The 12,925-nt window shown below is 42.5% G+C and overlaps 1 protein-coding gene across 7 annotated transcripts in view; it reads right to left on the bottom strand.

Annotated features, from left to right (window-relative positions):
* Positions 1–10,487, bottom strand: part of LOC102936614 (amyloid beta precursor protein) — a 301,370-nt gene extending 290,883 nt beyond the window's left edge. For 2 of the 7 annotated variants that reach the window (XM_037905593.2, XM_037905604.2), the window contains exon 1: positions 9,937–10,487. In XM_037905593.2, the coding sequence (XP_037761521.1) occupies positions 9,937–9,996 (60 nt within the window). In that variant the 5' untranslated portion in view covers positions 9,997–10,487. Of the gene's footprint in view, positions 1–8,997; positions 9,201–9,936 lie in introns of those variants that run through there. The other 5 variants (XM_037905609.2, XM_037905617.2, XM_043538321.1 and 2 more) reach the window with 5 other exon arrangements.
* Between the last annotated feature and the right edge of the window lie 2,438 nt (positions 10,488–12,925).

The raw sequence follows: 12,925 nt of genomic DNA, 5'->3' as shown, positions 1-12,925 counted from the left end.
TCTTTGCAACCTATGTGCTAATTTCTTTATGATTCCTAACACAAAACTTTCCTTGAATACTAAATACTTTGCTTTAATACTAAATACTTTGCTTGTTACTAACAGTTCAAGAAATTCAGCTTTTAATATCTAGCCTGAATTTTGGTTAAAAAGTAACACTCCCAAAATGTAAGACGACCATTTGAATGAGCCTCCATTGTTCTTAGAGAAAATACCTGAACATCTTCTGTGAGCTACAGGATATATTTCTTAATGATCAGCATTCAGCTTATATATTCTGGCAGATGCAGCCATTTGGATATATAGCTCAACACTCAAGAAGATAAATATATTCTTACGCATGAGAGCAACAGCTATCTAAACAACTCAAGGAAACTATTTAAAAGAACAAAGTTGGATCAATAAAGATATTACTTCACACACCTTGTCTCTCCAATATCCTGGGACCAACACAGCTACAACACAGCAAACAAAGAAAAACTGATTTTTCAAAAAAAAAAAAAAAAAAAAAAAAAAAATTCTTCTCGGGAACGCCCAAAGAGACAAGCCAACCACTGATTGCATGGACCTAAGATGACGATATGTAAGCAGATGGAGTTCCCAACCTGTACAGCAAAGAATCTCACAGGCACTGGATATAGTACAAACTTACCCTCTTCCTGGGGTCTGGTTTCATCTCTAACTCAAAACAGATACATACCTCATCAGTGTATAAAAATGATTTCTATTTTTTATTTAGATGTTGATAATTCTTGACTAGCTTCCCATTTTATAGTCTTAAATTGCTAAAGTGCTTTGTAGTTGTTTCCTTAATTAGTTTCCTGTTAGCAGAATTTCAGATTTCATATAAGAGATTTGTTTCTATCAAGAACTTTCAAAAATAAGATGCTCATCTACGCTGAAAAAGCAAAGTTCAAGGCTTCATTAGCATCTTTACTGAGAGAACACCACATATTCAAAACACCAAAATCACCATCAAATATCCTGAGCTGTATTTGCAATCAACACTACCTTGCGATAAACTGAACTTCCACAAGGCAATAAATCTGAAATGCCTGGACCAGGCTATTCTCCCATCAGATCTTGCAGCTTGAAGTCAATAGGGCTTGTGCTTCTAAGCCAGGTGGCTCTGAAAATCCCAACTTTAAGTGACTTTGGGGTTGTCTGCATTGGCACTTTACAGCACTGCAACTTTCTCCCTAAGGCGTGGGGAAAAAAACATCCCCCTGAAAGCTGCAAGTTTCAGCACTGTAAAGTGCCAGTGTAGACACTGCACCAGCGCTGGGAGCTATTCCCCTTGTGGAGGTGGGTTTTTTAGAGCACGACTACACAAGCCACGTTAAAGTGCTGCCGCAGCAGTGCTTTAACACTGCCAGTGAAGACATGCCCTAAATATGTGTTTACGGAGTCTAACATTTCAGGTCTTGTTTTATATTTGGCCTGTGTGTAACAGCTGTTTTAAACGTTTGTTTTCTAAATAAAGTCTGGACTTCTCATTGTTAAAAATAAATTCGTTTGCAAGTGGCAGGTTTTATTCTATGAAAAAAAGCTTTTAATAAAAATATAATTTTAGCCCTTCATGGTGAGAACATTTATGCACATGCTTAACTTTAAACACCATTTGAAGCCAACAGGACTATTCATGTGATTGAAGTTACACACCTGATTCTTTCTGTGTTTGCAGGCTCAGTGCCTTAACTGTAAATATTCTGTCCTTGCCAACAGCCAATTTATAAAATTCAAACACATACCCTACCAAGTGGTATTTATAATCATTATAAATGTTAATCTAAAATAGCACACATTTTCAAATTAGTTTTAGCCTCAGACTCATTTAAATCCATTATTTTAAAAAATATCAAAATACATTAAATCATCACAGTAAATTGCCTTGATTTGAATTGCTCCACCTTGTATCTCTGCCTAAATTATCCCCCAAACCTTGGCTATTCCTAGGATTTCTTTGCAAGTACTTCCGTCCCAGACCTTAGCTCCCTTTTCCTTCACTTCAACCTTCTTTATAATCAGAGTGGAGTTAATGAATCATTTCTGCTACAGTGAGTCAGCAGGAATCAGTCAGCCACTTTCTGCATGGTTCCAACACTTGCTAACAGCATGGATCAATAGAAGAACCTTACCATTCCATCTACAGCATGAATTATGAGCATTCTAACACTCTCCTGTGAAGTGTCCAATACTGGCAACTGCTAAAAATATGATCACTGGTCTGAACCAATATGACAATTCCTATGCAAAACTTTGTTTTAATGTAGGATTAAATGGCAAGGAGATCCTCTTAATTATAACTAGTCTAAGACAGTTTTATAAAAAACAGTTAAGAGCTGTGACATCTTTCTGAACAGATTTTGAATGGAAGATTACCAATTTAAAAGCACAAAACAATTCTGGGGGAAATAAATCTATTACGTTATAGTGAAAACAGCTGGTTTTTTTTAAAACAAACATTGCCTGGAAGTCTTGAAAATTAACAAGGCAATGATTTTCGCTATCTAAACAGAGAGCAGCTAAAAAGGCAGGACATTTTAAAAAAAAAATACATACTGGTTCCTTTATATGCCTTCAGGTTTTTTGAGCATTTAGGCTTCAGATTTTTAGGCTTTTCTCACAAGGGACAGAAACTCTCTCTTTTTAATTAAATCTGAGAATCTCACATAATCACATGATACCAGGAGTTGGGACTTTAAGAAAGATCAAGTAACTTGTGACAGAACTCCAAGAGTTGGCATAACAAACAATGACAAGTAAACTGGAGACCTAAAATTCTCAGTTTTAATGGTCTGTTATTGACAACAATATACAGTTTTATAAACACCATCCCTTCAAGGATAATAGTGCAATGGCCCAGACAGCTGAAAAAGTTATCAGAAGGTCTCAGTGGATGCTCCAAAACACTAAAGAAAACTGAAAATACTGACACTAAAAAGCAATTTTACTCAGCTCTGGATTAAGAAAGGCGGGGGAGGGCACGCCACACGTAGTGGAACTGCAAAATTGCAGAAAATGACACTCAAAACTATCTAGTATTAGGATAGCATGTTATTATTGATCTTGATGAAATGTATTAAGAAATATTGCAAACCTTCATGGACTAACTCACAACTCATATTATAAGTCAATTACTATTTATCCACAACCTGGACTAATTACTTCATGTTCATTTATAATACCTAAACTATTCTGGTTTGTTTTTCTTTAATTCTTGACTATGAGTCATCTTACAACCACTGATTTCTTTATCCTCTCTGACTTAACATACGGTCATTATGATTGGAGGTTTCTTTTTCCATTCCAAATTATTCCTGCACTTCTTTTCTGTAGTTTACTTTCCCGCAAAACAATGCTGTATTTCTGTGCATATATGTATGCTAGAGAGAGAGAGAGAGAGAGAGAGAGAGAGAGAGAGAGAGAGAGAGAGAGAGAGAGAGAGAGAGAGAGAGAGAGAGAGAGAGAACAGCTTTCCGGAGCATACTATTTTCTAAGATTTGAGGTGAATTTAAGAGATTAAAATAGAAACTAACAAATCTTTAACAACTAATATTATTACTGAATCATTTTGCCATTTAAGAAAAGAAAGGAGCAAGTGGATCTTTTTTGGCAAGATCTCTTTTATTGATGCAAAGACATATGGTCATAAGCAACTGCATTATCATAATGTTTCACGTTTCAGGCTTAGTGTAGTATCTCAGTTATATAAAAGGTATTTATAACTGAAGTTTAAAAATAATTGAAGTTTGCTGTTGCCGTAAACACACAATCAACCACAAAGTTTCTGTCTCAAAGCTATGCCATTGCATCTGAGAACAAGAGCAAGTATGGAAGTGAAAGAATCAGAAAAATAAAAAGTTCTTTGGTTAGCCTATGCTCTTGGGCTAGGTTTTAATTACAAGGTTTGCGATTCTTTAATATTATTTTTTAGAATAAAGCAGTCTCTCTCTTCTTCAGCACCAGCCCTCTCCAGTTTCCCATTCAGCTGAAAAGGTAACAGCAAACGTGCTTCAGGAACACAGATGATGCAACCATAGAGCTTTGAAATAATTCCCAGTGGCTGGCCTATTTCTTTTGCTCATCTTTATTCAGTGGCTGAGCCAACTTCTAATTCTAATTTCTGAAAGTGGAAGAGGAGAAAATGCTCAGGAGAAAAAAGAAGAGTCATATACTAGTGAGAGACAAGGTAGGTGAGGTAATATCTTTTATTGGACCAACTTTTGTTGGTGGAAGGTATAAACTCTCAAGCTAGAGAGAGCTCTTCTTCTGCTAGTGAGTTTCTTAACCATGAAAAACTACATTACCCAAACTTAACTTGGTCCTATAGGCCATAATTCTGTTGCCCCATGTTTGTAAAATTCCAAGAAACTAAGTTTACTTATAAGCCCAATAGTTAGAGACTGGCTGATGCTCCAAGACTTGAAGATTTATGTCCCTTCAAAAGGGATTACTTCTCTTCAGTACTTTAATTTAACAACTGGATATTCTTGTTATCCATGTGAATGGATAATTCTTTTCTGAATCCTCTTAAGACTTTGGCGTTGGTTATATATTGTGTCAGTAAGTTTCAGAGTTTAACCATGAATCATGTGGAAACATATTTCCTTTTACCGTATTTGAATTTACCACCTTTCAAAAACAGAGTGTCCTCTACTGTATATTCTTTAGACAACTGCAGTGTCAAAATGATCACATTTTATACAAAAGAGATACATTTTTAATTCCAGCCCTCTCTCTAATCGAATGCTACAGATTTGATCTGTGAGCTGTCTGTGGCAGGGACTATCATTTCAATTTAGTTTACACTTTTCCTACATTGCAGATTTGTATATTGACAATACAGCCACTTCATGGAAATGCTCAGGGGAAAGGAAAGAGGTTTTGGAAACTGGACAGGATGCCACTGGAGCTTTTTGGAACCAAGCCGAAGGCAGAAGCTGTTCAGGATCACGGGATAAGGATGCTAGGCTGGATATTTCTGCTAAACTGGCAGAAATGAAGTTGTTAGCAATACTGATGCTTAAATTGCCATCCACAGGTTTCAGAATCAACAGCACATTAAGATGTAAGGGTTGGTTCACTTCATTGAGCTATTATTTCAGGCTGTCTGAAAACTCTCAATCAGCACAGCTAGTTCAAGTTCTCAACGTCTTTGGTACTGCCACCAAACTACTAGAAAATATATTTTTAAAAACCATGAAAGCTTAAAATTTAAACAAGTTTGAAGCAAAGTATGGGGAAAAGATAGATGCCTCCGCAAATTCTGGGACTGTAGAATCATACAACCCTGATTATATTCTTTTACCTAACAATAAGAAAACATTTTTTACTTTTCCATTAAAAGTTTCTTTCACACAATATTGCTTTAGGTTCTCATTTTTTGTTTTTCTCTCCAGATGTTGACATTGTTCAGATTGGCAGCAATTTGTGAACTCATATCATATAAGAACATGTTCCAAAAGCTAACCAAGCTAACAAAAAGTAACACAGTAACAAATTCTTTAATTTGCTTCACTTGTAATCTTCTTATACCAGAGGATTTCTCCAAAATCCCAAAAATTTAACTCCAATAACACAGTTGCAGACTTAAGTGTTAAAAGCATGACAGACAGCACACTAAATGAACATATTACCATACATAAACCCAGTTATACTCGTATTAGTAGTTTACTCCTATTCGTTGTATGTTCTTACAATTTACTTAACAAAATACTTATTAACTAATAAATATTTAGTAAAAACCCATATGCAGTGCTAGCAACTCTTCAGATGTTAACTGGGAGAATGTTTTCCAATTTTTGCTGCTGTTGTTCTCTTGATTGGTTTTGTTTTGAGAGAGAGAGGAGCAGGATTGGAATGAAAAACAGCAAAGAATTAAAAATCTCCAGGAAGAATGCGTGCAAGTAACCTTATATTTTGCAAATTAGGGAATTCTGAATTTTATAGTAAGATAATATAAGGGGAGAAATAAACCAACTGAGTAGGTAAATGAGCAACAAACATAATTTCAGTGTAAAGATACTCTTAAAAAAGCCAAACCAACCATTCGAAACATACTGCAACTTAGATGTGATCCAAATGTTCTGTCGACCAGCTATCTGCAACCAACAGCTTGTGGGCATTATTTCACAGAGATGTTTGAAAACAAATCAGTCAATAAAAATGAAGTTGCCAATTAATCAGTTATACACAATTGCTAAGTTATGAAACTATTTTGTGGAGCTTCATACTCTAAAAAGACTACTGATAGAGGGAAAAATGTTTGTTTTCCTTCAAAGATCTTACCTGCAAACTAAATATGCCCCATGTTGAACTTTCACAACTAAATATTTAACAAACACAAATGCAAAGATCAAACAGCATAAACCCTCATGAAGCCATGCTATGAGCGTCTGTATCACTCTGGCATAAAGCTTGCACAAAACACTGGCCAGCCAGCACAGAAGAAAGAAAGATCATCTGATCGACTGCACAAGCACCCTCTGGCAAAGAATTTGCTTCAAATTCTCGACATCTCACTTTGTATTTCCACTCTCTTTTGGTTTGTTTTATGAAACATGAAGTAAAGTGTGTTTCTTAAAAGTCACTATGTCAAGAATTTTGTTAGGTAACAAATGTTTTGTATTTTCATTAACTGCAATAACTTTCTAAGGGCTAACATACCAAATGAATTAAAATACAACCTGTTTAGACATCTTAATTTTAGTATTATTAACATGCTAGAACCACCTCACTTGTAAATAACATTGGAACAACTAGAGCATTCAAAACAGAGCTGACAGAAATCTTGATATTTCCACTAATACTCTAATTAAAAAGGAAAATCTCAGCTAATAAAATGAGATTGTTCACTAAGAAATATCAGGAAGACAGCTTACTTGTGCCTGTTTCTCTGATTTCAATAAATTAACACAATTAGTGGAAACAGATACAATAGAAAATATCAATTAAAGAGCATAATAATTAGAAGCAGAAATGGCTTTCCAACTATATATATCGCTTGTTCATACTCATGACAATTTTTGCTTAGTGGATCTTACATTCTTCAACACAAGATAGTCACATGGGATGAAACAAGGAAGTTACTTAAACAAGTATAAGGTCAGTGCACTAGTAATAAGGAATGCATTTTTTTTTTAAATGTTTCAAGAAGCTTTAGTATTCTCCTCCATGTGCCATTTCAAACAATTTCTCATCCTTGTCCTAACTTCTAATTTCCGGTCACTCACCCCGAAGATTTCTTAAACAAGAACTGCAGGAATTTCTGCTACTTTCTGAATTCCAAAAGCAATTTTAAACTGCAGGAGAAAAACTTCTATTCCTAGAAGGAAGATTTTAAAAGACTCTAAAGCAAGCAGCAAACTCTCAGATAGGAGCAAATATTCTGAAAATGCAGAATATCACTCTTCAGCAAAGAGCACTAAAAGGATGGGTGAGGGAAGGGCCCCTAAAACTAGACACAATTAATCTTTCCCATAGAAACACAAAACTGATAAAAAATCCAAGACCCTGATTCCACAAGCACTTATACATGTAAGCGGGACTAACTCACCATCTTCATATAGAATTATTCACATGATAACTGTTTGCAGGATCAGAACCCAAGACAGTATTGCAGCAAAATAAAGATGTAAAAAATCTGCCCTCTTCTTCTACCTCCTGTTTTCTGTCTCTACGTGTAACCTTATTTTAGTTTTCAGCTAATAGCATCTAGGCGGAGATTTAATTCATTCATATTTAAAATAATACTGCGTTGAATCAAGTTGACAGAACCCAAACCATTTAAAAATTAATCCTGCAAGATTCCCTGAGATCACTCTCAGTTGTAAGCACTACACTGCACAGGAAGCGTTTATTAGATTCAGGGTCTGATCTCAAGCTCCTTAATTTTAAACTCATGGAATAATTTTAACATTTGAGTTCTATGTATTTTCTTAACTATTTCAGGAGAAGTTTTTAAAAAATGCATTCCTGCCTCATCTCATCTATCTAGAGTAAGATATTCTGAAGGGCCCCCCTAGGAAATAAAGATTTGTGGTTCATTGCTGAATGGCAGTCTGTAGGTTTTTGCTTGGCTGTTTATACTGAGCTTGCCGTTTGTTTTTATTACACTCCCATTCTTTGAATTCCTCCTTCCTAGCAAGGCGTTAATCGCTTTATTCAGAGAGGGAGAACCTGTGCCTTTGAAGGAAAGATTTGGAAAGCAAGAACAGAACAAGATCAGAGGATGACTATCTGTCCTGATTTTGTATGAAGGGGAGCAACCAGGCTGCACTTGCATTTGTTACCCGCTAAGATTCACGGTGAAAACGATGAACCCTATTTAAGAAATTAAGTTATGATTCCTTCTCTCTTTTCAGAGCCTCCTCAATTCCAAAGGCGCTAGGACATATTTAATTCTTCTTTCTACCCATCCACAGTTCCCTTAACAGGGGGGAAACCCTCGAGCATCTACAAAAGCTCAGCACAACAGCAAAGCTGTCAGACCTTTCCTAAACTGTGCATGGTGCTGGGATGTTTTTCCCAAGGGAACCCTCCCCTCCCCGGAATTTCATGGCAACGATTCAGAAGGGAGAGGGAAACAGAAAGCGTACACGCGGGTATTAGTTTTAATGGGGACTGAGTGGCAGCCCCCCAACATCGTGCTGGCTATTTTTCCTGCTCGCAGGCATGGCCGTGTTGCATGCAGCACTGGCTGCCTGCTGGGCAGGGACATGAATGGAAGGGAGAGTTGTTAAACACCTAGCGGTGGGAGGATTTCTCCAGGCTGCAGCTTTCATGACAGCCTGTCTTTGCTGCACTGCAGAGGCGCCATCTTCTCGCTCTGAATCTTCGCTCGCCCTATACCCGCCCGGCCGAGAGAAACCCGCCGCAGCCCGGCTCCACACGCGCGGGGCCGGGGCCGGGGCCAGCGCCTGCCCCTTGCAAAGCCGGGAGAAGGCGTCTCCTCCCCGCCCACCCCCCAGCGGATGTCCCTCGCTCCCAGCCCACCTGAGCAGAGCCCGGGGGCATCAAACCCCCCTGCTCCCGGCCAGGGGCAGGCGGGGGTAAAGCAGCCTCTCCGCGGGGACCCGGCCCGCAGAGGCCGGGGAAGGGGCAGCTCCGCCCGGCTGAGGCGCCAACCCTTTGTTTCCCCGGGGCTGGGCGGGAGGGGATTGCCCCGGGCTCCGCCGCAGCGCACGGGCTCCAGCAGCAGGCGCCTCCCGGGGACCCTGCCCTGCGAGGGACGCTCGCCCCCCACTACTCATCGCCTGCACCGCAGCGAGGGGGGGAGACGACCCATGCCGAGGGGCTGCGCCCCGCGCTCCGCGAGGGACGAGGTCTCTCCTGCCCCCGCCCCGGGGGCAGCACCGCTGAAGTTAACCAGGAACAAGGCACCGGGCGTTGCTCCAAGCTCCCCAGGCGTCCGTGCGCCGCGGGGCATCCCCGCCGCAGGGGATGCACGATTGTTCCCTCTGCCCCCGCCGAGGAGCACCCCAGCCCCAGTGCACACCACTCCCCGCGGTAAGGGGCGGGCATTGCCGCCTCCGGGCGATGTCTCCCGCACCCCCGGGGCGGAGAGCTCGCACACAATGAAACCCAGCAGCGAGCCGGAGGTGCGCAGGGGCTGCGGTCGGTGCACGGCACTTCGCAGCTTGCTTCCCCCCCACCACCACTTTTTTTTTTTTTTTTTTTTTGTTCCCTGCACTGCTCAGCTGGAGAAGCCCATTGTTCAGCGGTGGGAGGGAGCCTGGCCACGGAGGGGGATGGGGGGAGCCCAGCCCCTCCTTTCGGGAGACAGGGAAGGGTCCCTTCGCCCACCTTTGCGGCGCCTGGATGTGGCCGAGCCACCCGGCGACAGGGGCGGCTCTGGGCTCTCCACAGACAAAGGCTCCGGGAAGCCGAGCAGGAGGGAAGAGAGTGGCAGCCCCCCGCCCGCCTGCCCCTTACCTCGACAGCCCGGGCCGTGCAGGAGCAGGCCAGCAGGAGGAGCGCTAAATGGGGCAGCATCGCCTCGGGGGGGACGGGGGACCGGCTGTAAATCCGCGCGTCCGCTACCAGCCGCCGCCGCCGCCGCCGCCGCCGCTGCCGGGGGATCGGAGTGAGCTGCGGCAGCACCAGCCGAGCTCCGGCGAGAGCGCGAGTCAGCTGATATCCCAGCCCACCCAGAGCCGCGGCAGAGGCAGCGCACACACCCCGGGGAGACCCCTAGCGGAGGCGCGGGGAAAGCGCAGCCGGCCCGGGCCCAAGCCCAAGCCGACTCCCTGCCCGCCGAGGCTCGCAGCCACAGAGCACAGTGCACGCCCGTCTGTGTTCCCCCAGACTGGAGGGGAGCGGTGCCTCTGTGCGTGAGACCGGTGTCAGGCCCGCTCCTCTTCTGTATTTCCTGCACGATGCAGGCGGGAGCTATTTTTAGGGAAGGCAAACTGCCTTTCTGTTGCAAAATGTAGCACTGGAGACGCTGAGCTCTGCCTGCCTCACCTCACCCCTCTGCTGAGATTGCTGTCAGACCCGCTGCTTGCGCCACAGCCAGAGAGGCAGAACGCATCGTTTTAACGAAATTCAATCCAAATAAAAGACAGCTGCTTCCAAGCTCGTGTCGGAGGGGCAGCAGTTCTTTATGTCCTGGAGCCCATCTCCTAGGACCAAGAGTTCAGGCATTAAACTGATGCTGGATTTGTATTCATGCTTTGTAACCAGAACATCTTTTTAATCGCTGTGGGATCACTGATATTTTCCTTGCTCCGAAAGCTATTGTAATTCTCTGCCTGCAGCAGTTTTTGCTGATATCTTTTACAGAATGCTCATATGCCTGGGGTACTTTGTTGACTGATCAGTCATCCCTGTTTTAAAATATATATATATATATAATGTGCAGAGATAACCCCGAAAATGTTTGTGAAGTCTCCACAAATACACATTCACAAGTTAATTGCAGATTATTTGGAGAAATTTTGCTCTTCATTAATTTTTTTACAGACCAGTTAGCTGTCATATTAAACTAGTCTCTTCAAACACTGGTAAAGTTATACCATGATCTAATGACCTTATTGGGGTGCTAGATCCTGTAGGTAAGCATAGGTTCAATTCCCTAGACCCCAGTCCTGCAAACACAAAAGCAAGGCCAAAATTCTACAACTGGTACCTTGTAGGTGGATAGCTGTGCCCATAAGGGGGCACCATTTCTTACTACTAATTGCAGCATCTGTGCTTGAATTTATGGGATTACTCACATGAGTAAAACTAGGTACAGGTGTAAGTGCTTGCAGGATTGGTGCCCAAGACCCATACATGACAAAAAACTATTTTCTTGTGGCCTCAACAGAATTAATATTGTATAATATAATGTGTACAATAAATCGGCAAGGAAGCCTAAATGGATAATCTTTATCATAGTTTCACACTGAAATTTGTGAAAGTTAGAAAAATAGCATATTTTGTTGTGAACAGTTATCTTCATCCACATACAGTTTCAAAAATACCAAGTGATCTGTCCCAAAATATATTAATTTCGATTCAAAAATAATCCTATTTTTAGTCAACCCGCATCCCCAAAGCCCACAAAATTTTTTGTGTGTTTTTCAAATTTAGAAGCAAATGTTTTGTACAATCATGATCTTTATCACATTTCATGTTCATGTCAAGAGTTTTCTTATTGTTGTAAACCATCAATACTGGCGATCTCCCTGTATGACATAATATAGGATATGTGGGCTTAAAAATTGTCAATGGTTTCAGCTTGTTTAAATTGCTTTTTAAAATCTCTGGGTTTGACCATGCTTCCCCAGATCCACACACAGACCTTCTGCCTGCATATCTCCACTTTCTCACAGACAGGAGCTGCCTCTGCAACCGTGTCCACACTCTCCTCTGGACCCCCAGGAGTCCAGTCCATGGGTCCAAAGTCCACATAAGAGGGAGAAGTGGCCAGGCCAAATGAAGGGAGCCACATAATTTGTCCCTACTCCTGTAATGGAGTACATGGAAAAGATGTTAATAGATCCTGGGGCTGTAGTGTCCTTTCTGCTGTTTCTACACTGAAGTTGGTATCTATCCTCCTTTGAGATAAAGCTGAAGCTCTGCTGCCAGAGCCTCATCTTTATCAAAGATCAAGTCCAGACCACAGAGCTGGCGCACAGGCACAGGGCCTCTCAGTGGCTGGTCTTGGATTCATGTGAATCCATAAGATTTGTGGGTGGGCCTTTAGAAGAGCAAAGCCCACCTACTGATTGAACAATCAGAGATTTTGCAAGAGGACCCTCATGGCATTTTCCACCTTCCTGGGTCATACTACAAGATGGGGTAATTTAGCCAGGAATGAGCTTTAGTACCTATGCTCCAAACTATGGAACATGGTCCCCGTATTTTACTCTGAGAGATATTATACACTCTAACCTCATCTTGATAAACAAGTATTAGATTAGCTACATGAGGTTCAGCTATTATTTGCTTATCAATTAATTATTTTACACAAGCCAAACAACACACACCCTCCCATCCCACCCCTCCAGATATATGCCACATGACTTTAACTCAGAGGGGGGCAAACTATGGCCCACGGGCCACATCCAGTCTGTGGGACCATCCTGCCCAGTCCCTGAGCTCCTGGCCCGGGAGGCTAGCCCCCAGCCCCTCCCCGCTGTCCTCCCTCCCCTGCAGCCTCAGCTCACTGCACCACTGGCCCAATGCTCTGGGCAGCAGGGCTGTGAGCTCCTGGGGCAGTGCAGCTGCAGAGCCCGGCCTGACCGGGTGCTCTGTGCTGCGCAGTGCGTGCCTGGCTCCAGCCGGGCGGCATGGCTGTATGTCCTGGTGCAGCCACGCCGCCAGCCACCGGTGCTCCAGGCAGTGCAATAAGGGGGCAGGGAGTGGGGGAGGCAGGTTGGATAGAGGGCAGGGGAGTTCGGGGAGCAGTCAGGGGCCGGGGGTGTGGATAGGGGTT

Source organism: Chelonia mydas, chromosome 1, assembly GCF_015237465.2.
Source record: "Chelonia mydas isolate rCheMyd1 chromosome 1, rCheMyd1.pri.v2, whole genome shotgun sequence".
Lineage (NCBI taxonomy): Eukaryota > Metazoa > Chordata > Testudines > Cheloniidae > Chelonia > Chelonia mydas.
This window is presented reverse-complemented; position numbering and strand designations above follow the sequence as displayed.